At 49.1% G+C, this 24,962-nt stretch overlaps 2 protein-coding genes across 2 annotated transcripts in view; both read right to left on the bottom strand.

The window, feature by feature from the left end:
- The window catches only part of atp8a2 (ATPase phospholipid transporting 8A2), a 40,480-nt gene extending 25,855 nt beyond the window's left edge, over positions 1-14,625 (bottom strand). Inside the window, exons 1-7 of the mRNA XM_029248694.1 lie at positions 14,054-14,625; positions 12,883-12,978; positions 8,969-9,113; positions 1,996-2,095; positions 670-768; positions 511-556; positions 119-159 (exon numbers count right to left, since the gene is read on the bottom strand). Of these exons, the coding sequence (XP_029104527.1) occupies positions 119-159; positions 511-556; positions 670-768; positions 1,996-2,095; positions 8,969-9,113; positions 12,883-12,978; positions 14,054-14,132 (606 nt within the window). The 5' untranslated portion in view covers positions 14,133-14,625. The remainder of the gene's footprint in view (positions 1-118; positions 160-510; positions 557-669; positions 769-1,995; positions 2,096-8,968; positions 9,114-12,882; positions 12,979-14,053) is intronic.
- A 2,837-nt stretch (positions 14,626-17,462) lies between these two features.
- rnf6 (ring finger protein (C3H2C3 type) 6) lies at positions 17,463-23,912 on the bottom strand. The gene is made up of 4 exons (XM_018760924.2): positions 23,719-23,912; positions 22,313-22,593; positions 21,180-21,290; positions 17,463-20,965 (listed from the first exon to the last, which is right to left on the bottom strand). Exons 2-4 carry the CDS (start codon positions 22,467-22,469, stop codon positions 19,275-19,277), a joined length of 1,959 nt encoding a protein of 652 aa, XP_018616440.2. The 5' UTR covers positions 22,470-22,593; positions 23,719-23,912; the 3' UTR covers positions 17,463-19,274.
- Positions 23,913-24,962: the final 1,050 nt, after the last annotated feature.

Raw genomic sequence — 24,962 nt, 5'->3', positions numbered from 1 at the left:
AGGCAGACGAGCCCTTTGCTAGAACGTCTGAAAAGGGCTTCTAGGACAGAGTTCCACAGGACAAGAGCAAAGCACAGGAGTGCCAAGCGCAGAAAAAATGTGACATGTGATGAATTACCTGTTTCCAAATGACCGTCTGCCACGTGCCGTTGCGCAGCACTGAAATAAGAAACGACACAGAGAACGTCATCATCAGCGTCCTGCACATATGACCATGAGCAGGACATGCGCCAGGTTCAGCGTATGCATCGCAGGTGAAATAAACATGGCAGTTTTCCAAAAAAGGTGCGGAAGCCTTAGTATCAGTAGCTTATTTTCCAGTCGCTCGCCAGCATTGGAGACGTCGCACGCAGGACATTCATGTGCTTCACTAGTGTTGTCCAGCAGCGGACAATCGCCACTGAGACACTAGCAAAAGGAGGCGAGCGACTGACGGCCTTTCCATATGTGTGAGGACGAGCTGAACTCGGTGTCACTCAGAGGAACAGCGGCCCAGCGTGGTGCTCACACCTGTTGTCTTCTTCTTGTTCACTGTGTTGTCTGCCTTGTGTCTCTTCTGTGGGGACAAGAAGTCCTGTGTCAGCGGGACGCTACACTGTGGATTGTCGTTTACGCTCCGCTGGGGGGGCAACTCGGTGCCCTGCCACAGGGGGGAACTGCTGTACTTACATAGTCCTCGATGATCTCCTTAATGCCAGCCACTGTGAGGATGAAGATGAGCGGTACCAGGGTGGTGTAACGGCCCGTTGGAGACACATCTGGGATTTGCTGCATGGAGAAGCACACGGTCACTGTGAGAGACACTGGTTCTCCCTGCCACTATTTGCTGCGAGAAAAAAATCTAATTCTCGAGCCCCACGCCCCGTTGGTGGTGTCCTAACGGTTTCATTCCATGCGCTTCTAGCAGAGTTTATGGGGTGTACAGCTCCTCTCCAGAGCTTCTCACTCGAGGGATCAGTAAGAGGCCGACAAACACTGCACATGGGGAACGTGCATTTTTACTGAATTCAGATTCTCTTCCGTTTCAATGCATCTTCAAGTTCATAAAAAAGTGTGTGTCCTCACAAGATCACCTGCTCGCAAACCTCATGTTCGTAAGATCACACTGACTCCTATTGCTGCTGGTGGACAACGAGAAACGTCTTCTACTGTGAGCACCACCAAGTCCAGGAGGCTGGACACACAGCCAGGTTTGTTCATGTCCCGCAAAAATCAGAGCTGAAGGTTAGTAAGTGCAGGACTCTGTTTTACCGTGTTACTTTTGTCAATGTCTATCTGTGGGATGAGTGTACGTGTCACTGTCTGCGTGCTGTGTGTGTATAAAAGTGTGACTGAGCTTGTGTTTCAAAAGATGTGAACAGGTGTGAGTTTACTTTTGCAAGTCCAGTATTTATCTCTATAGATGTGTGTATGTGGGAACACAGGGAACAGTGGATATGAATATAACAGGGTATAACAGGCCTAACCAACAGGGAAAGAACAGACCCCCCCCCCACCCCCACCCTAACCTCCCCAGTGGTACCTTGGTCTGTTTACACTGCCCTGCTCCATGTTTAGGAAACCAAATGGGTGTTTTTATCACCACGGCAACAACATGGGGGCAGACCGGAGGCCTCAGTCTCGAAAGATGTGCTCTTATTTTTACGCCTCACCATCGTTCACTTTGAAAAGAGCCTTTACTACATGAGGGCTTTAGGGAACGATGAAAAGCAGATGTTACAGTGTTTATTGTAGAAGTCTTGTAAGCGCTGTCCTTGAAGGCAGTGACAGAGCTTCAGCCAAAAATACTTTTGTGCAGTCATTAAGAAATCGTTGAGACAGTGCAGTCGATCCAGCATAGAAGCCCAGCAGGGTGCTCTTCTTGTTCCCATCCTTCCCCTTGTTTCCATTCCTATGTGACCTCATATTATTCATTGCTGCACTTATGGTACTTGCACCGCACCGATACCCTGATACTCTACTTATCCAGGCAGCATCCGGACATGACGTACGTACCTGCATGAGAGCAATGAAGAGGAAGAAGGCGTTGGCCGCGCGCCGGATCTGCTCGTAGAGGAAGCGTGGCAGGAATGTGAGGATCCCGTACTTTGTCGTGCTGGGGGAGAAACAAAGGGATGGCATCTGTCACGATATGAACTAGGAAGAGGAGGAAGCACGAGCACTTGATTCTAACACTAGCAACAGAGTGGCAGCAAGAAGCAGAGAGGGGAATGTCCCTATACTTTTGTTCACTCTGAAGGACATGGTGCACGTTTTTATGTGAATCTTCACAACAGTACACGCTATAATGCTGCAGCCTCATCCACCTTGCAGAGGATGTTCCGCGCTGTGAAAAGACACCATGTGTCTGGAGGTGGTGCTTTGACATCTTGCTCAAAGTCCTAGAAATAAAGCCAAAAACTTTATTCTGGGTCTCAGGGACACAGATTGGTCTGAGCAAAGTCTGAAGAGGACAAACAGGAAGAATCGTGAGGTGTGTGACGACACACTGCGCCCTTGTTGTCTCCAACAGCCTCCAGGAGAGAGCAGGCAGAGGAAGAGCCCAGTTGTGTCCGGTGAAGCCGCAATCAAACAGGCTGGGATGTGTTCAGAGAACCCAAAGAAGACGGTCGGCACTGACAGTTAGTCAGTCCCTCGTTCATTAGCCTTCATGTGTCAGTTCTGCCCTACACCAATAAAAGAGCCACACACACACACACACACACACACACACACACACACACACACACACACACACACACACACACACACACACACACACACACACACACATTTTCAGAACCGCTTGTCCCTTACGGGGTCACGGGGAACCAGAGCCTACCCGGCAACACAGGGCGTAAGGCCGGAGGGGGAAGGGGACACGCCCAGGACGGGACGCCAGTCCGCCGCAAGGCACCCCAAGCGGGACTTGAACCCCAGACCCACCGGAGAGCAGGACTGTGGTCCAACCCACTGCGCCACCGCACCCCCTAATAAAAGAGCAATGCTTTAAATATTTCCCGTATTCTTCATGGCAACAACACGTTTCTGCTTGGCTTAGATTTAATTTATTAAACATCAGTTTAAAAGTAATGTAAAATAAACTGCTTGGTAAAAGACTTCATAGTAATATAGATACATATTACACATCCTTCATTAAAATAGCACGCAACAGACACACATGCATTACAAGAAAATGAACATAGTGCACATTAAACATCACATCAGGCAGTAACTCATGGCTTGTTACACTTCTTACCACACGCTTTGCAATACTGAAAAACAGGCGGTTCCTAAGCACACAATATATGATTAGTTCTGTCGAGACAAGCGTATATTAAACCGAGAACAAACGGTGTGCATTAAACTGAGATCAGGAGAAAAAAAATTAGCTGAAGTGACCTGTGCGGGTTCCCTGGTTCCTCCCCTTGCGAACACAAGTGAGACCAGACGTCTGTTCATAACTCAAAGTCACTTTCACTGCTCATTCTCCATCGGTAAAAGGCTGATCGGTGTCACTGTCTTCAAATGCTACTCATATGCCGAGTCATATTCAGATGGTCTACAGCAGTGCGTGAAATGGGGAGAAAGGTGCACGTACGGTGCTCCGTTTATCAGCGTGCTGTTGCTGTGTGTGTGTATCAGTTCATCAGCAAACTATGAGAAGCATTCACTTCCAATGTGTGCACTAAATAAGAGATACCGGGACATATAGCTGATGTTCACAGCATTTATTTTTTTATTTCTTGTATAAAGGAAAACACAAATCCCAGTGAAATGATGTGGCGCTTACATACGGTGTGCGGCGTTCCCTTCATCAACAGGCACGTCTATAAAGAGACACACAATCGCATTGGCTGCCCGGTGAAATCAATTCGATGAAAAATGTTGAGGAATTTTCTCATCGGTTTCGGCCTCGGAGCCCATCCCATGCATCTCCACTGCATTCAAGTTTCACTTGAACTCTTGAAGTTCCTCGATTGCCTTCTGATGGGAAGATTTCCGTTTCCTACCTCACGCAGTCACTGCCCCTAATCATGGAAACGCTGTCCTTGCATCCCCACCATTAATGGTCCTTAATTCTCTTTCCATAAGTGCCCTGTCCCCAGGCAGCGTGTTTATCTCTTTTCTAATGTCTCTCCGCTGCGTTGTAGCATCGCATGGCAGGATGTTTCATTCCAGTCATGTCTGTATTTCCATGGTCCTCATCAGAAGCTTCGTTCATGTACAGATATTGTTACTCACCCCCCCCAGTCCAAGTGTATCGCCAGAAAAAGGGGCGCAGTCCACGTGGCCTGGGATGACATTCTATATAAAGTATCAGCGGAGACAAAGCACTCTTGTAGCGCCCAACACTGACACCAGACCAGTCCTGTATCAGTTCAACTTCCATCTTATGGCCTTTGCACTTGTGTTTCCCTGTATTCATATCAAGATGCAACAGTCATGTAACAGCGCAACAGAAACACGGCATGAAAAAAGGAGTTGAACTTTTCAGAGAGTAAATCACAGTCACACGCAATCGGCACACATCTATGTCTGGTGGTGGCGGTGCTGCTGTCCAGGAACAATCAACGAGGGGGGGCAAACTTGGAGCCGTAGCATAATGTTATCTAGTGCTGCAGCACCCATGGCAGAGAACCTGATAATATAAGTCACATTTTAAATGTCCACGTGCCTATTGGTGCTCATGTGACTGATGACACAACCGATAGAACCTCAATCAGGCTAATGAAAACGAGACCGAGTGAAATGTAAGACCCCACCCCCCACCCCCAAGTGCCTCTCTCAGTAGGCTTGGAGACGTTGCCATCATGCCCTTGGAGGACAGCCTTGTCCCTCCGACCTGCTGGCCCACTTGCAGGAAAGTGCGTCTCTCGTCAGAGGGATGGACTGTTTGGACTCCATGCACTTGCATATGTTCAGGTTTGTTTGAGGAAATGTTAAACAACAGATCAGCTCGGCATGGAAAGTGACCCGTCAACACACCTCCATAACAGATATATCCAATGGAAAGACAAACCATATACAGACATTTCCAGGGCAGAGACCAATCCAGAGTTTACCATTGTTGCTTTATAATCTGAAGGTTTCTGGTTCGAATCCCAGTCCTGCAGCAGTACTTTTGAGAAAGGTGTTATTGTGATCTTAATGAGACGGAACCTGGTAGAACTACACTTCTTAGAGTTGTTAGAGAGGAATGGCAACTGCAGATAGGCCCGATCACAGGTGTTACCATTACACAAGGATCAACTGTACCTTCTGGTATCAGAAAGATCTTTACATTACATTTATTATTCAGCAGACACTTTTCTCCAAAGCGACTTCCAATGAACTCTATGTAGCATTATCAGCCCACACACCTTATTCACCGTGGTGATTTACACTGCTAGATACACTACTTACAATGGGTCACTCATCTGTACATCAGTTGAACACACTCTCTCTCTGTCACTCACGTACTACGGGTGAACTGAACAGCAGGTCTTTGCACTGTGGGAGGAAACCAGAGCACCAGGAGGAAACCCGCAAACTCCACAGAGACTCAGCAGGGATCAAACCCATGCCCTCTTGCACCACCCAGATGCTATGAGACAGTAATGCTACTCGCTGTGCCACCGTACCACCCACCTCAGGGCTGCTCACTCACTCTATTAGTCTACATTAATGAATGAGAACAGCAAGAAGGAGCATTTTGTATTCCAAACAATATGTACAATGCTCCACTGTTAATACACCCCCTTAGGTTTGCCAGTAATGACTTCCTACAGTATGATTTCTCAGCTCAAAAGGTGATCATATACCAGGTCAAACTGAAGAGTGCAATCCGAGCTCCACCGCTACCCTGACAAGGAATTGCATCCTAAGGCCTGTTTTGCAGCTTTCAAGCTTTTTTATGAGCAGGACCTGCTCCCACTGAATCAACTGAACGAATCCACTTCCAACCCCCCAGACCTCATGCCGACGAAGCTGTATTTATCTTCAATGAGCGCTGTCATCAAACTCAGTATACTTAATATCTCTCTATCATCTGAGATGGTTCCAGGTGGATTTAAAAGTGTAATTCTGAAACCAGTGCTCAAGAAGCCGATCTTGGATGCCCCTCTTCTCACTATTTAAGACCAGTTTCTGGCCTTGCTTTTGGTCTGAAAATCCTGGAAAATGTTGTCACACATCAGCTGCCCTCCTAATTCACTGGAAATGAAACGTGTGGAACACGTCAGTCTGGTTCTGGTTCAGGTCCACACCCCAGTAGTGAAACGGCCCTGGTCAGAGTCACGAGTGGCGTTTCCCAGAGCCCTCGTCCACATGGATCTCATGGCAGCCTTTCTCACCACTGATCACAACATTTACAACTTCCACACAGGTTGGAGACAAGCCTGGGCCTTCCTGCTTTATGAATGGATCAATAATTTTAAGTTGCTCACCCCACAGAACGCTACCACTACAAGTCACAAAAGCAATAAGCACCAGTAGTAGTAGTAGTAGTAGTAGTAGTAGTGTAGCTACGCAACAATGGCACTTGTTCAGTGCTGCAGAGGTACTTCTTCACAAGTACTCATGGTAATACTGCTAGGGTAGCTCTGCTAGCGCGAGCCATGCCTGCTCTTTGCTGACCCCCCACTGAGTGTAGTGAGCACAGCTGCAGCAGGGATGTAGCAAGGATGTAGCAAGGATGTAGCAGGATGTAGCAGTTTGCACCTCCAACTTGCAGAGCGAAGAGTCTCATAAGAGCGCTTTGTACCTGTTGGAGCTCATTTGGGTGTAAGTCAGCGAGAAATGGAGCATTTTGGGGCTTGACGAATCAATTCTTCCGGCTTTGTCAGAGAAACAACGCCTTTATTCTCATCATCGGATCAATGAAGAAACTTCCCAAATGGGCTTCCTGGAGCTCTCCAGTGAAACTATAAAGCAGCATGTCAGATAAAGCACACCATCATCTGGGGCTAATGGAGCCCAGCTCTCCCAGCAGCACAGAGCAATCCATACCGTTATGGAGCTGACAGCGTCCAACACGAAGACAGACAATCAGACATCCCATCCATAATCTCATTGACAGAACAAAAATAGACTCCTCCAAAGCACAACTGGTCCTTGCAGCAGAATAAACGGATCAATCGTTGGTTCAGGCCTCCGGATAGCACTCTTGCCATTCTGACCTTTAGATGAAAAGGCACTAAAAGGAACATAAAAATCTCAGCAAATCAAACCATAAACCACAAACCAATAAACGGCATGTGTCTCTTCTCTTCTCATTATTCACCTTTACAATTATTGTTTTCTTTGTCTTGTATTTCTTTTGAGAGCCTACTGGTAACACCATAACAACTCCAGCTCCAAGTAACAAGTCATTTCTTGTCTATAAATGACTTGTAGTATTTTAGTTAAATGGCACTTGTTAAATTACATGAGAAGCAAATTGCATTTTTGGATTCTCACAAACGTGTTTTACTGAGAAATTTCAGAAGAGGTGTATAAGCAGTGTGTCAAAGCAATGTGAACTGCCTGCAAACACTGCGCCAAAAACTGTTCGGGAACACCAAGGCATGCAGAGATGTTTTTTCTTATTTTGAATGGTCCATTAGTACCCAGTGGTTAGGCAAAATGTGGTGGATGTTTATGCATTCCAAACGCGTTAAAATATAAATACACAATAAATGAATATCATAATATTTTCAGGGGAGGTGCATCACTGCAGATCTTACAAAGAGCCCCCTTGTCGAGGATTTCTTTCAGTTCGTACTGCAGATTTCATGTTGTCCAGCGGCATCCTTCCTTCACACTTGTTCAGTGTAAGTAAGTGAGTAAGTAAGTAAGTAAGGCTGTGGATGTCAGTGGAGAACAAGAGTTCTGATTCCACACTAACACGACCTGGAGTGCTGCTTCTCATCATCAACCTCTTGATTATTCATCCATGACTGGTGTTCTATCTGAATTCAGTGCACATTTCAAACCCTGATAAACTTATAGTATTGTTTCAGAATTCATTATCATTACCCTCAGACTGCACCTCAGATGACAGCAACCTCCAGACTGTGAGGGTTAGGGTTCCACACCCTTTCATTTACAAGGCAGGAAACCCCAGGAGAGGGTCCTATTGGAGCACAGGCTACAGAAGTCTTAGCTAATAGCTAAAGCCATCATCATTATTATTATTATTATTATTATTATTACTTCAGTATTTGTGAGTAACCTTGGACTTCTGTTCAAAGTCACTTACAGTTGTTACCCATTCTTATATTGTTGTATTTTTAATGAGGCAATGTGGGGTAAGTACAGCAGCGCTAGGAATGTGATCCCGACCGGAATCCTTCAGGTTATACGTCAGTATCATTGTCCACTATGTTAACTACTGGTCAAAGAGCTGTTAGCTACACTGGACCACAGGTTCCTAAACCGTCCAGAGCACTACAGCCCAACCATGACCATGAAACCCTCCCTCAACACACACGGCTTCAAAGCTGGAGCTCTAAAACAAACTAGTGCCCTGCTGAATGAGCAATGCAGGCGATACATGTTTCAGCAACAGTCATAATGAAACATCATGTAAGCTATTCCTGGCTGCATTAATCTCTTATTTTCTCTTTGGTTAAGTTGCTCCTCTACACCCAACAGTCTTTTTCAAAATGCTACAGAATAAATGAAATAAACTTAAAGGTGCACTTTGCAGGACTGTGCTCCCACTCTGCACCCGGGATGTTTTCAAAACACTGTTACACTTGAAAACTTGGAAGAGACTCAGTTTTCACAAAGGTAGAGAAAAAGCACAATCAGAGTAATAATGTTACATGAATAATACTTGTTAAGTTATGTTATAATACAGTGGCAAAAGTAGCACAGGGACAAGAGTACATATATATGATATAGCAGCAGCGCCGCCAACAACACGTGTCGCGCGTGCTGAGTCCGGCCTGCAGGTGCTGTGAGGGGAGCCTCTCCGACACCATCATCATCATCATCATCATCATCATCACCATCTCCCACTCACCTCACATGGTTGTCGCAGAACTTGGTCGCCTGCGGCTGGTTCAACGCGATGCTCCGGGCCGCTCCGTCCGCGGGCTCCGTCTGGGACGTGGTCCTCGACATCTCATCGTCCGCCTTGCGGTACCCAGCGCACGAGCCGGAGGGTCCTGCGCGGTTTGCGGAGGCACAGAGAATCGGGGCGGGGGGGTGTGGGTGGTGGTGGGTTCTGGGCTTGCCTTTGGGTTTGGCTTTGCCTTTGTCTCGGCTGCACGGTCACTCGGCGGAGAGCGACTGACGGATGACAGACACACACACCGCACACACACTGACACGCGGGGCTGCAGCTGAGCTCCCGGCAGCGCGAGCCGCGTCAGTGGCACGTGCTCCCAACATCATCACCTTTCACAGAGTATCGCGATCGAGACGGAGTTACCACCCCCCCCGGGACACCACAACCATAAAGAAGCTGCTGATCTCGGCACAATGGATGGCAGCGCCAACACACGGAGAGCGGCTCGTTCGCGTATTTATAGACTTTTTATTGTAAAGCAGCGCGTTCGCCTTCCGCCAGATGTGTTTCAACAGAAGACAGAAAGAAAGAGAGAAAAAAAGAGAAACAATATGAGAGCGGAGTAAAGCAAACAGCTCCTTTTGTGTCCCCGCGCGGCCACAGCGCAGCGCGCACAAGGTCCGCTTCCATCAGCGCCGCGCGGCGCTCGCAATAAAGGGCGCGCGCAGCTGCGCGAGGACTGACGCGCGACAGTCATCCGTCGTTACCCACCCGCGCCTCTTCCCGGCGCTTCCCCGACGGAGCGTCCCGTTCGCACCACCAGGCACCTTTAAAGAGACAGGCGAGCCGTGGACGCGCTGCGCGGTCGCGCCGACAGGTCGCCTTTCCACATTAAATTAGTTATAGGAACAGAGATCGGTGGTGAAGAGATCAGCTTCCCCTTGCTCCTATTAAATGAATAATTCATGTCTAATGTGCCCTGTATTATTATATCTCTCACTCAGGTGTGACAAGAGAGGAGCAGTTCCACAGAAACGTGTCAGCCAGGTGTGTGCAGGGATCAGCCAGTGTTAGAAATGACTCTTCAGCAGTATGTTAGGGTTGCCCCCCCTCCGGCCCCCACACCTATATAGTGTTCTGATCCTCATAAAACCAGACAGCACCTTACATCCCTGTACCGCACAAGCACGGGTAAGGAAATACTCACAGCAGAAAATAGACTTTAGTTTGTTCTCAAAACCCTGAAACCAGTGAAGAAACTTTACTGATGAGTATTTGTGCATTTTGGGGGCTCCACACCTTTCACATCACTAGGCATGTGTACGAGGTCACCGGGAGGCTTCCTTCCTTGGCTCCGCTGCTCCTCCCAGCCACTTCCTTGGCAAGGTACTACATGATAACTTTGGCCCACACTTTGCACCATAAAAATCCACACATGTGCTGAACTACTTCAAAACACCATTGTTTACACATCCACTATGAACAAATATTTTGTGACGTTTGCATTACTTTTTGTTTCTCAGTTTACGGTATTCCTGAAACAGACTGGCATCCCATCCAGGGTGTACCCCCCCCCATCTTTGCACCCATTAATTTCGGGATCGGCTCTGGACCACCACGACCCTCACTAGGACAAGCAATTGCTGAAAGCGAGCGATTAAGAGTGAGTGGCTCTGCAGTATTTTTATTTGCTCATAAAATATTGACTCTTCGTAGAACAGGCAAAGAGAAGCCCTTGTACAGGGATGGATGAGCAGCTCAGCTGGAGAACAAACCACAGCGACTGGTTCCATAGTCCTCTTTACTTTCTGCTCATTGTTCCAGTGCATGCCATCTGATCAGGTAAAACCAGGATATTTACCCAGTTCACCTCTGTAGGTAACAAATGGTGTTACCTGTAAAGAGCATCCAGGATCCACAGCACACGTGTATTAGCCTGACCAACTAATAACACTGAGCAAGACCTCAAGGCTCAAATACTTTGTCCACATGTCCACTTCTAATCCTGCGCCCTGTAAAATGACAACCTGGGGACAATTTTACAGAAACCAACAGCTTCAAACTAAACAGCGGCCTACAACACAAACATTGTAGAACGTGAGTAATTTAAAGCACAGCACTATAGCCTACAGAAAAAGAAAGACGGTAAGCAGCACCAGCAGTCCATGACGGGGTATCTCGGAGCTATGGGTTCTCTGAGTGTCATTGTACCCCTAACCCTAAGTACATTTACTGAAATTATCATTAGGACAGAAAATAACAGTCCACTAGTGACGCAGTTATACATCCAGTGCTCACAGGAAAATAGTCCAATCGGCCAAATCGCCAAAGGCATTAAACTACAGTATAACTTACTACTGTCTACAAATATTATCAATAAACGTAGTATTTCCTACAAAACATTCACTGCTTTTAAGCTGCCATAACCTACCGAGACACTGTATAAACAACAGCACCACAAAGCAGAATAAACTGCACAACAACCCACTTAACATCAGTAATCTACAGAAGCAAAGAAAAATCAAGGAAATATTAGTAAAGTAAATACTAAACTACATGACCATATATCTTCTGTTGGAAACCAGTTGTATCTAAAAATTTGAGCCAGTAAGTCCACCTGCTGACCTACAGTCATCACCACCTGTCTTTCTGGAGCTTTGCCTGACAAGCAACTTGCATCGCATGCAGCTCATGTTGCCTAGGCAACCCCCCGGTCATGTTACCAGGGAAACCGTGGGGCCGTGTTTCCAGGCTGCTGAGGCTGGATGTGCGGGTGACAGGCCTCTTACATCCCTTGTTACCACAGCAATAATCCTCACCAGGTTACTCAGCAAGTTCACCTTGATCTGCACCACTAATTCTATGCGGCCTAAGCCAACAGGTGTGTGTCACTCACTGGCCACATTCACACATACACACACAGGCACCCAGGGTAACCCCACAGGGGAGATTCACATGCTAGCTACACACATGCAAACACACACACGGGATAATCTCATAAATCAGAGTCACATCCTGGCCACATGCACTCTCTCACACACACACACACACACACACACACACACAGCATCTTGCTAATCTTAAGTACAGGGATAAGCCTTACAATCAAACTTTCCATGACACACTCTGCTATCCACATGCAGTCGGACATGCTTCAGTCCTGCCAGCATGAATATCTGCTCTAACACACACACACACTACACACACACACACACACACACACAGTACCATTTCCCACATGCAGACACTCAGCATTGTGTGACTCTAACTGTACTTCTTTTGCCAGTTTACCAGTCAGTTTGTGAATGTAAGGGATTGTAAATGCAAGTGAGTGTGCTTTAGTGTAACAATGTCAATATAAATGTATGTAAGTGTAAGTACAGGTTTCCCGCACATAACCAGCATAATTAATTCCCGGAGATCTGCTCTGTCCCTTTTCTTTTTTATAATTAATCACACTATTATGATTTCTATTTACTTGCCTTACTGTGTTCCTGGGTGATGCCATGCTACAGCAGGGGAGGCACAGGGGGATCTACTCACCATCCGTGGTGCTCACTGTCAAAAAGCTGAGTATTTTGAACCGCAGTTTCTGTTCCCATAAGGTATTTTTCTGAGTTGATAGCTCATTATGCAACTTTAAAGATACAAATTACATTTGCTCATAACTGCAAATCTAGTAATAAGGAGCCTTAATTATACAAGGGAAACATATACATGTGTACATGTGTGCAATGCTCTGCAATGGTGTGTGTGTCCAGTATCACTTGTCAATCAATCTATGGACGCACATGAACACTCTAATTGTATGTGTGTGAATGAATGCTTTGCTCATGCAGAGAAGATGCAGCAGCAGACACAAGAGGGGCAGCATGCATCTAGGACTCCAAGCAGAAGGGGGCGCCAGTCTGTGCAGCAAAACTCACTTTTATCAAACCTGTCTGTCATCCGGGAGCACATGGTGGCCCCCACGGGCAGGTCCTCGTCACGGTCCTGGCTAATGGGAGTCAACACTAACTGCTCTGGAAAGGCCAGGCCAAAGTGAAGTCACAGGAGAGAACAACAAACAAGGCAGGACATCAATGGCTGTTCATTTAGTGGGCGTGTCATCACAGCAGTGGGTGTGTCATCGCAGCAGCACGCCTGTCTACAGCACGCTTCTCTGTCTCGGCATCCCAACACCGCATGTGCTCTTCCCGGTACACTATTTTTGTCTTTGTACCACTGTAGTTAATGTGAACATGTCAGCGGTACAAAGAGGTGTATTCTTAGCACGGTCTCCAGGGATGAGCGTGGACTTGGGTTCGACTTGCGTCCCATCTGTCCGTTTGTTCCTGTTCCCTGCACTCAAATCACCAAAGTGCAAATTGCTATCAGATATTTGTGACAATAAAAGCCTTCTCACAGAGTGGTCTAGTAAGAAAGGTATAGGCAGCAAAAATGTCAATATTTCTAAATTGGACCACTGCCTCGGTCTACTATTCTAGAGTGATGATGAGCACGAAGTGGACATGCGCAGCTCTGAACCTTCTACAGGACTCCCCCCTCGTGGCCAGCCGAGGTCAGTGCACACCTACTTCTCACGCTGCGGAGATGAGGAAACACCGGTGGTTCGCAGAACCTTTTCAGTGCCACGAGTGCAGTCACATGCAGGTACACATTCATCCTATTTTGTTGTAAATCTAGTACATTTTCACCACCAGCACCCTGTCCGTGTCACAGTCAAGCATGTGAGTTTTCACAAGCCTACTTTTTGTGAACACCAATAATCTGCATTTAACTGGTGATCAATAAAGTCAGGTCCTTGGTTACTCTAGACTTGTACATATTTTATATGTTTACATGACTTCAAATCTGTCTGCTCCTCTTTCCACCTGTACCGCAAGGTGTAGCGATGGCTTAATACCAATTATTGCTCATCTGTGCAACCTAGTTTAGTAACCATAGCGACTGACTATCATGTGGAGAGGGCAGCTTGAGTGATTAAGGGAATAAACCAAAAGGCCACATGGGATTATCTGAATTATCAGGGGATCCTGTTCCTTCCAATCAGTTCACGACGCACTCTGCTCCATCCAATCACAGCAAAGTTCCTACCAGTCAATGCGAAACGGTAACTGTTCCCTCCAATGAGAAGTGCCGCTCGTCCAATCAGCGCACGGACAATCGCTTGCATGCTGTTCAATAAATCGTGGCCCAGTGCTTCATCCCTGGTACTACGGGTGAAAATCCCAAGGAACACAGTGACAACGGAGATGGAGCAGAACAACAGCTGCTCTACTAGATCTTTATAGGCTGTGATATCAGCATGGCCCCCACAGCTCCAGCAGAGCGGAGACCCACAATGCACCTGTTCCTATCAGCCCACAGACACTGGGGGTTCAGAAGCCCTGTGCAACACTGTGCTTTGTCACAGGGAGCCTCAACACAGTGCACAGTGTATCAATAAGGCTGATCGGTAATAACTGCATTTGCAATTGCAAAAAGTGACAATAGGAAACTGCTGAAAGGCAAATAATTGCTGGCTTTCCCAGACTAATAATAGATACTATATTACTTATTAAGAACAATAACAGTGGTAGCTGTAGTAGCAGGATTTTTAGCATTTACATTACAAGTGTGTCATGTACAAGTTTGAGTGCACTTGCAGGAAAGTGCTTTTCACCCGTGTGTAGTAATCAAGTGTAAGCAGGACATCCACCGTGGACACGGTCTTGCCGACTCTTCTGCAGCAAGTAGCTTTTCTTTGACTTTTCTCTTCAGTTTGTCCATACATAAAGTACATAACACGTATACTGTACAGTATATACAGTATGTACGAAAGCATTGCCCACGTGTCGTGCCCACTGCTCCGGCTCTCCACTGCATTGAACTGTACATTAGCCGCTATATAGCCCGCTAAAGTCACGTGCGGCTGCCGGAAAGCCGCGTCCTCAACTCACTTTGTCCCGATCGACTCGAGCGCGAGGGCTGGAACGAGCGCAGGGGGGGACAAGTCAATCAACCGCGAGTTCCTGGTGTTGCGCGACACACACGCAGACAGACGAACCGAAAAAAAAGCTTTTATTTCCACACACCAATTAATTCTTGTGAGATATGTATTCCTGTCCCCGTGACAGTTCTGCACGTCCCTTCACCACGTCCACGGCCGTCGCGCGCTTCTCACGCGCACCTCGCGCCACGGACTCCATCTTCCTCCAGCACGAGTCGCTCCCGGGTAGTACTTCATTTCCCTTTCACGGCACTGCCGTGTTTTCCAGCTATTTTCATGACACTCGTGACGCAGTACGGAACAGGCCAGCCGGTTTCAAACCGGGTTTGTGCCCACGCGAAAAACGGCGCGCTTTGAGCCCCCGCCCTGCGCGTGACCTCGACAGGTGCGGTGCGATAAAAAAAAGGTCTTCTTACGATGAGCTCTTTACCGTTACCGCGTCAGCTGACGTTGAAGCGCCCTGGAACCCCGTGTGTGTGTGTGTGTGTGTGTGTGTGTGTGTGTGTGTGTGTGTGTGTCTGTGTGAGAGAGAGAGAACAAGCTTCCCTTCTCTGTGAGGTTCGACAAATAAGGCGCCGCACACTGTGACTGTCACGTTTTGCGAGACCGCGGCGCGTCACACGGGGCGAAAGATGCTGACGATCAACTGGTGCCGGACACGTTCCTCCATCATCGCTCCGGCTCCGCCGCCGTGACGCCCCGCCCGGCCGGGACACGTCGAGGAAAGACGCTGCAGCTGGCAGGAGACACACATGTCATGCGGGAAACTTAAGGACGTTGCTGCTTAATCACAGCCGTCGCGCTGCCCGGCGTCAAAGTGGCCGTGAAACGCATTTAGCTGAAGGTAAAACCTTCGAATCGAACTGCAGCCGCTGCTGCTGTGCGGAAAATCAATCGCCTCAGCTTTGCGATGCGCCATGGTGAACCTGCGCGCGATACCCAGTGGTCCCGCCACACGATGCCACACTTGTGAAAATAATCATTAAGAATTGACCCCCCCCCCCCACGATTAACGATGAATAAGCATTCCGGTCAACCACCCCCCCTCCTCCTCCTCCTCCTCCTCCTCCCGGGTTTCCATCCATCGGCTTACCTCCCTCCGTGTGGACCTTTTTCGATCGCCGGTTGAAATACATCTTGAGCGCGTCGCGGTCGGGCTGCAGCGGGACGGGAGCGCGGACAAGATGGCATGCTCCTATGAGGCGGGCGCGCGCGGGGGAGAGCGGGCAGCGGGCGCCCAGCAGCGGCTCATCCTCGCAGAGCACGGCTCGCGCCGCCGCGCGCTCCGCTCCCGGCCAATCCGTCGCAGAATTAGCCGCAGGAATCCTGTCGCGAGGGGATCATTGGTGACCTCATCTGTCTCCGTGACTCCGCGCCGGTCCCGCAGCTCGCGCGCTCGCTCGCGTGGGGACGGGGAGTCCTCAGCCCTCAGGCCTCGTACGTGCTTTCCCCGCGCTGCTGTGTCCCGCGCCCCCACACCATGGTACACTTGGTGCTTTACCCAAGGATGAAAGAAGCCGACGAGCTCGTAACTAAAGCCCACAAGATGGCGACGCGCGCATCACAGAAGTACCGAGGCGAAGGAAGCGCACACCTTTCGTGGGTTTTTCAGCTCAGCCTCTTTTATTTGTCAATCATAGTGTGGAAATCCAGTCACGTGTACGGAGACATACATCTCATCTGTACCCTGCGCTCTAATGGCGTAATGACGTTACTCTAACACGGACATACTGACGACATCCGAATTTGTACACATGGGGGGGGGGGGGGGGGTTGGACGCGCTTTAATTCCGTTCATTTCCATTCATTTCCATACAATAGAGCGCAGGCTGCGGTGTTGGAGCCACAATGACCGGGACAGCAGCGAAATAACGGGAAGCCGCAGCCTTGTTCCCTCGGAAGAGCTGACTGGGGCTCCACGTGGGGGATCCCGCCAAGCGGCCCAAAGCCTGGTCGGTCTGGGTCTGGAGATGTTTGGGCTCCAGGAGCAGAGGAGGAGAACCTTACCAAGCAATGTGTGTAATCTCCGCACCCCAAGAGAAAGACTAACCTTATTACCCGACCAGATGTGCTGCTTGTGTCATGAAAGGTGTAGTGACCCATGTCCAGGATTCAGCCCTTTAGCTACGACAGGCATTTCATCTCTTTCCAAATACAAAAGGCCCCCACACACTTGTTGTAGACCGATATCTGGAGATTGACCAGCATTCTGACAGTAGGGCAGAGACACAGAGACACACACACACACACTCCATCCATCGTCAACAATCGCTAGCCATGAGCGGGGTCACGGCGAGCCGAGCCAGAGCCTAACCCAGCAACACAGGGAACAAGGCAAAAGGGGGAGGGGACACACCCAGGAAAGGACGCCAGTCCGTCTCAAGGTACGCCAAGCAGGGCTCGAACCCCACACTCGTCACACAAGGGGCACACACAGACACTGGACAAGTTAAACAAAAAATGTAATGTATAGTAAAGATGACGTGCGCGCACACACACGCACGCACGCACGCACGCACGCACACACACACACTGGGGGACTGAGATAAAGGGTGCACATAGAGATGGTTTGGAGAGTCAAGTAAACAACACACAAGGACTCCAGGCAAGACAAAGTTTGTATTTCCTTCCACCACTGAAGGGAAAAGAAAACACCATATTTATATAGTTAAACAGGAAGAGAATGTGTACCCACATCCATAAAATGCCAGCAGCTGTCAGTTCAACCCGACGTTGTCTTCAGCCACAGGTGAGCGCTGACATGGTCTACCACCTTCTTCTAGCGGAGCCTTGAGGACACCGTTCACAGCACCCGGCTTCAGAGTTAACGTCAGTACATACAAGTGAATTTACACAAGGCCCAACATTACATACTTTATTCTCCATCTTCAAGGTCACTGTTGAGAGCAACAAAGACAAAAATAAATGCAAGAAAAGGCTCACTGAACTATTTTTGGGGCTGTGCTGCTGCCCCTTTTGGTGACACTGTGCCACTGCCAGTGACCTTTCAAGTGCTGAGCTGGGAGAAGGGAACCAACCATGTGATTGTGCATGTAGTGCATTCAACCACAAATACAAGTGGAAAGGAAAAGTGCACTCAGTCATCTTTAGCACTGTTACCTAGAACACTCTTGAAGCAACTAAAATACACTAATAACCAGTAGGTGCAGTAGAGACACCCGGGATCCCACATACGCCAGACAAAATATGCAGAACCGAATGTGTTCAGTTTTGGGGTGAGCTTCAGAGAAGAGAGGTCTTGCAGGCTGCAGCAGGTATCTAGCAGGTTGTCTTTGCCCAGAAAGCAGTTTGTTTACCACTAACAGCCTGCTCCATCTCTTGCAGAAATGCATAGAGGCCATGGACCTGTGCCATGCCAGAGCGAAACGTGAATTTAGGTTCAGCTGCAAATGCAGGCTTGCTTGGACTACATGTCAGTTGCCCGTCATTCAGTGGATTATTTACACAGATGCACACTTCATTTCGTTAAAGAATCATACACACTGGCATTACAATGATACCTGAGGCCTGAAACAAAGACAAAGCAACTGGGTTCCTATGCAGTTTATCTCATGTGGAGGCCAGGGCTCAGCAGAACAGTCAGCATGAACAAAGATAGTCCAGCAGCTCAATAAAAGTAAAGAAGCTTTTTGTTATAGTCAGCTGGCACCATGTGGAAGCACACGAGCAGGGCGATCATGGTCCCAAACGCGTGCGGAGCAGTCACCAGCCTTCAATCTGCTCTTCCTTCCATTTCAGCTAAAATTTGGGGCAGATGCTGAGCCCTCTGGCTTCAATCCAGAGAAAAATCACACACATTAAAATAGAGCTTTAAAATGCAAAGTGTCAACAGAAGGTGCTGACTGCTATACCCAATTGATGTTTTCTTTAATGCCCCAGATCTAGGCAGTGATACATATTTACATGTAAATGAACAAATTTCTGAGTCTATCGGTCGCTTAATACAATCAGGCAGGGGATGACAATTCCTTACTGTTCATATATAGGAAGAAGCCTCTGCTCTCAAGGTCGATGCTTACGAATTTGTCCCCTTTGCTCATCAGAACGTCTCAAGCAATGCTATAAGAACGAGAAGCCATTTCAGACGTCAAAACCTTAGAAGGAAGTGCTGACACAGGAAACTGAAAAGTCTAAAAAAATAAAGTTTGTTTACCTCTCTGTGTTCTCAGCTTTCAAATTTGGTTCTACTGTTAGCTCAACGCGATGAATATCAATGAAAGAAACATTTAAGCTCTATTTACAGTGAGAAGGGCCCACGTGAGTGGGATCTGGTCTAAAGTGTGGGACTGGGCCCAGTGGGCATGGTCAGGCCTGGTGAACAGAGAGAACCGGTTGCCTGCAGATGGGGCAGGTGCTGTTCTCCGAGAGCCAGCGATCAATGCAGTGGATGTGGAACTCATGTGCGCAGGGCAGGCGACGCAGCTTGTTGCCCTGGGCGTACTCACTGATGCAGACGCTGCAGGCACGCCCCAGCTCACCCTCAAGGCTGGTCTGGCCATACGTGCGGGTGGACAGATTGTCAATCTGCTCTTTGGTCAAGCCCCGCGGGTGCTCCTCATCCTCATCATCATTCAGGAGAAAGAAGTGCGCCAAGCGCAGGATGGGCAGCGTGCCATTCTCAACCAAGTTGTTTGTGTCCCTGCTGGTAGGCCGTCCATCGCCTTGTGTCCCACCTGTTCGTGCGTGATCTTCCTCCAACCTGCCAGACCCCTCGCCATCCACACCTTGCCTGGTTGCCGATTCCTGGGATTCGGTCCCTTCGTTGCCATGGACACGGAAGGCCTGCGTGGAGGGGGCGCTCTCCTCAGCATCAGCCTCTGTCTCCATTAGGGAGCTGAGCTCCCCGAAACCAGTCATAATCTGCCGAAGGATGGAGCGCAGTGCCGTGGAGCTGGGCTCACCCAGGCCAGTCTCCGAGATGCGTCGCAGTGGAATGCGGATGGTGCTCACGTAGGTGCGCACCCCAGCCCGCTCAGAGCGGGAGATCGTGCGTCGGAAGCCTCCGCTGTCACTCTCGAAAGTAACCGTGTTCTCGGCCATGCGGACTCGCGAGCGGGTGCGGCTGGCGATGCTGTCCCGGTCACGGTTCTCTCCCGGTCGAATCCGCCGTACTTGCAGGTCCAGCATAATGGTTGGGTGGCGCCGCACACTTCCCCCGGTGCCTGAGGCCTGGGAATCCAACTCCTCAGCGACGGGCTCTACCGGGAGAGCAGGGGTTTGTGGGACCATCTCAGCCGTGGCCTGCTCTGCTGCCATGGAGACATCAGGTGCTGACAGGTCAGCGTGGCTGGTGCTGGGGGCAGGGCCACGGTCCAGCGGTGACCGGCTACGCTGGGAGGCCCTGCGGTGCCCTCCACTCAGACTAACTACCCTGACTCTGCGACCACGCCCTCGGGTTCGAGTCCTGCTGCTACGTGGCTCACAGATGGGCAGAGTCTCCTGGGGCATGGATGATACACGAGGACAGTTCGGTTCAACTGCAGCTTCCAGCTCCTCACCGGTATTCTGGGAATTCGGCTGAGCGGGAACCCACTCCTCAGGGCTCCTCTGTCTTTGCGGGTTCACAGAGGGCAAAAGATGGACAGCACGCAGTGTTCCTTGCTCTAGCGGTCCGCTATGGTCAGGCACGGTCTGCTGATGGCCAAGTGCAGAAACAGGGCTGCTCCGGTTACGTCTTGCCTGCATCCTCCTCCCTTGAACTGGGCGTGCCAAGGGATTGGAGGCATGCCGGGTAGAGGAGTAGTGACTGGGGCGGGCAGAGTTTGACAGCAGCTGTGGGGGATCGAGAGATTCGCTAGACTCTGGCTGTTCATGGTTTATGTTGATCTCCAGACTGAAGCGGAACTCCCCACTGTTGGGGTTTGTGCGACTGACAGCACGCCAGGTCTGGTTGCCACTCTGTCCACTGCGGGTGGCATTGCCTGTGCGCCGAAACGTGTTCAGCCACTCGAGCAGTGAGTCTCCATTAGAGGCCTCACCCACTGGCCCCACAGTCCCTGCAACACACAGAACCCAAGGCATTTATCTACCGGCATGAACCCCAAACACAACGAACCCAAACCCTTCAGCTCACATTCTAATGCTCAAACACAACGAACCCAAGGCCTGTAGCTTCCTGTCCAAAAGTAAAACACACAGTGGCCAAAGCTTTGAGCTTGTCCAAATGGTCTGTGCCCAGTGTGTTCTCTCACTAAGGTCCCGAGTGCTCACCATTTCTTCCATCCTCCTCCCCAGTTTCATTGCTCTGTGAGCGTGGCTGAACAGAAAGACGCTCTTTCGCTCCGTCTAGACGCTGTCTAAGCTCCTCTGCTGTCACCTCACCTAGAATACAAAGACAGAAGTTACTGATCACCTGCAACAAATTTTGGGAACAGTTATTTTTCACAAGTGGGTGCGGTGGCGCAGTGGGTTGGACCACGGTCCTACTTTCCGGTGGGTCTGGGGTTCGAGTCCTGCTTGGGGTGCCTTGCGACGGACTGGCGTCCCGTCCTGGGTGTGTTCCCTCCCCCTCCGGCCTTACGCCCTGTGTTACCGGGTAGGCTCCGGTTCCCCGTGACCCCGTATGGGACAAGCGGTTCTGAAAATGTGTGTGTGTGTGTGTGTGTGTGTGTGTGTGTGTGTGTGTGTGTTATTTTTCACCTGGTGGGATTCCTGCTCGCCTGGAACTAAGACAGGGATCTGTTAATGATTACCTGCAACAAACTAGTGGAGAAGTTACTGTTAACCTGGAACTAAGCAAGAAGATTTTACAGTTTACTTGGGACAAAGAAGGGGAATTACTCTTCACCTTCAACAAAAGGGCAGCAGGTAGCACAGTAGTAAGATCTGTTGCCTTCGGCTTGTACGGTCAAGGTTTAAATCCTAACTTCTGCTGCAGACCCCTTGAGGAAGATATTTACCTTAAATTGTTCTAGTAGAAACTACCCAGCTGTACAAATGGGTAAATCATCGTGAGTAGCTTAACTCAGAGCTCTTTGCCATAGAATCTTCAGCTACATAAATGCAAAACGGAGAGTTACTCCTAATCCTGAACAAGGGAGGCAAGGTTATCGTTCAGATGGAACAAAAGCGGAAGGCTGCTGATCACCTGAAAAGGAAGGGGAGGGGGTACCATTCGCCTGGAATAATAAAACTGGGAAGCAGTCACTGTTCACCTAGAACAACTGGGAAGGTCACTGTTCACGTGGAACAAAAGCAGAGAGGAGTTACTGTTCACCTGGAATAGAGATGGAGGAGATGTGGTTCTCCTGGATCAAAGAAAGGAGTTGCCTGTAACAGAGGACGGTCCGTCACTACTCATGTGGACCGAGAACGTCGAGCACCTAGGGAGGGGTCGCTCTTACCTGGCGTGCCCAACAAGTTGCTGTCCCGCATGAGCCGGTACTCCTCGTCGCTCAGGCTGTTAATGAAGTGGTAGTAGGCCTCCTCCCTGCGCAGCCGCTCCTGCTGCAGCCTCCGCTCGTCCCGGCTGCCGGGTGCCGCTGGGCTAGGCGGGTCCATCCTGCCGCCGCTCGAGTCACACACACGGCACAGACGTCAGTCACCCGCACGGGCCGAGCGCGATCACACACCCTGGCGGAGGCCGACCGGTCCAGGATTCACACGCCGGCCGTCCAGCAGCTTCCTGCACACAGTCACAGATGCTGAGCTCGCGACTTCTCCCCTTGTGAGAGAGAGGCCACGCTGCCTGCTCTAGGACCCTTTTGTTTTCCCTTTTTTTTTTTTTTAAATAAATGATGTTAGAACACGATTTCTGCCGTCACGTGAAGCGCAACGTGTGGTTTTACAGACAGGTGTGTGTAGTAGCGACTAAGCGAGAGGCTCCAACGCACCACTGAAACAAACGAAACGGCCCGGCCGGTACTAAACAAGAGATCCGCACGATCGTTAGCGACACGACGGCGCGATCATCACCCGACAGCTCCAACGCGTGCCGATGCGATGGTCGCCGCGAGACGACATGATGCAAAAGACTGAAGGAGCCGAAATGATGACATAAATCATAAAAATGCCTCCTGCGTGTCAGTGGTGTAGACACACTGACTAGTAGTCTAGTGGTGGCGAACACTGACACTGACTGAGTGTTCGGAACAGGTTGCCCGACCGGATTAAACTAAAGTCGGCTGCAGTGTGCGGCAGCGTGCTGGCGAACAAAGGCGGCAAGCGTCGACAGGCCATGGTCTGGCGAGACGTGAAGTGGAAGTGCTCCACGGCCATAATAACGTCTGTTTAATTTCCCAATCCGTGGCACACTGACAGTCTATGTTGTAGGCCATTGTGAGGAACGCAGAAAAGCAAAGCAACAGAAGTGACGCTATTCCCCAGGCGACCAATCACTGGGCGAGAAATGCTGACTGGCACCCGGCGCGTCCAAACAAGAAGGCCGGGGGGCGGGGCGTGACAAAGAGAAAGTCGGGCCCCATGTTAGTCAGCTCTCTGGAAGACAATAAAGAAGCACAGCGCGCTTAATTGAACCAAGGCGAGAGGAACGCGAGAGCGTACCCAAAAACCGTTCCCACCACCAGTCAGTCACCGTTTACCCTTCGGCAGCATTCGGTTGTCGCCTGTAGTGTAATGCGCAACTAATTTCTATTCAGACTAGTGCTGGCTAGCGCTGGCGAGTAAACGCTTTTGGACGTGACAGACACGCTGCGCAACGTGACATTGATTAATTGAGCACAAGAGCGCTGTGTGCCTTGTGTTCAAATGTGACGCCCGACATCCGCGCGAATGCACTACATCCCAGTACCTGATTCGGCAGCTGTAATATGGATGGGTCCGCTATCTTCTCTGCTCTCTCGGTACAATGTAGCTAAGATGGGACCATCGGTGCTGCATTCTATACTGTCCGACCTGCAACCAGGAGGACCTACGTAGTTCCCGTGGAGCCGCACGCGCACTGCTGACTGCTGACAAGCCGCAAACACGAGGCCCGAGACGAGAGTACTGCGCACATGATGAACTACTAACATAACTAACTGTTACCAAGAACCATAATTTACGTTTGCGTTCTAATGTTAGAAGGGGAGGAGGCACGTTACTATCCGTTCTCACAACAGGCGTGTAAACACTGTGCTTAGGAATATGAACACGTTATTGTGTCCTGACGCTGCTTGACGTCATTACGAACAACCCTGATTGTAAATGATTTTCAGACATATGCAGAGATGTCAGTTTTAACTAGGCACAATATTTCATGCTGGATTGTCATTATTTGGTTGATATCTTGCAGCCTTGTAAGTGCTTTGCGCTAACTAACATTAGCACTGGAAAGATATTTCTGCCTCTGTGAATAAAGAACATACAGGAAAAGCAATTCTGAAAAGAATCCTCAATTAAACAGTTCAAACGGTATAAAGCACTTGCTAATAGATACATTATTATAGCAAACAATCAATTGTCATTAACATCTTTTTCCATTTGCAATATAATTTTGTTTTAAATCAAAACATCAAATGCACATGATTTGTCAATAAAGGTGCTCAAACACATTAATGTAAAAAGGTGTTCATCTTCGAACTCCTTTAAACAGAGAAGAATTAAAGAAGAATTCCAAAGATGCTGGAGTGCATTCTATTATAGGCTCCCCCTGTAACATAATTAGTGAAGCTCTGTCTTTGGACATGCCGTACATGAATGCCAAGTCCCCCTGGCAGGTTTCAGGGGCTGCCAGCAGGAAACATGTCGTCACTGAAAGTAACACAATAAAAATCAAGGTGACCCTGCTGTACTCTTCAGGTCCTTTAAAGTGACACATCTTGTGCAGCCATATGAAATCTCATAAAACCGTAATATATTGTTTATACAGTCTGTGAATCATTACGGACAAACTGTGTTAAAATCCATTGATTTATATGATTCCTGTCTTTTTTTGAGACCTTAACTATCAGTCAGTAGTTCTTCTGTCCACCTCCACAACAACAGGACTACTTGCACTGTCCATGGTGCTGACATTCTCGGGCTGCACTTTATGTGTTCATGCGCGAATCAAGA

This window comes from Scleropages formosus, chromosome 24 (assembly GCF_900964775.1).
Source record: "Scleropages formosus chromosome 24, fSclFor1.1, whole genome shotgun sequence".
Taxonomy (NCBI): domain Eukaryota; kingdom Metazoa; phylum Chordata; class Actinopteri; order Osteoglossiformes; family Osteoglossidae; genus Scleropages; species Scleropages formosus.
Note: the sequence above shows the minus strand (reverse complement) of the source record. Positions and strands in the feature narration are given on the sequence as shown.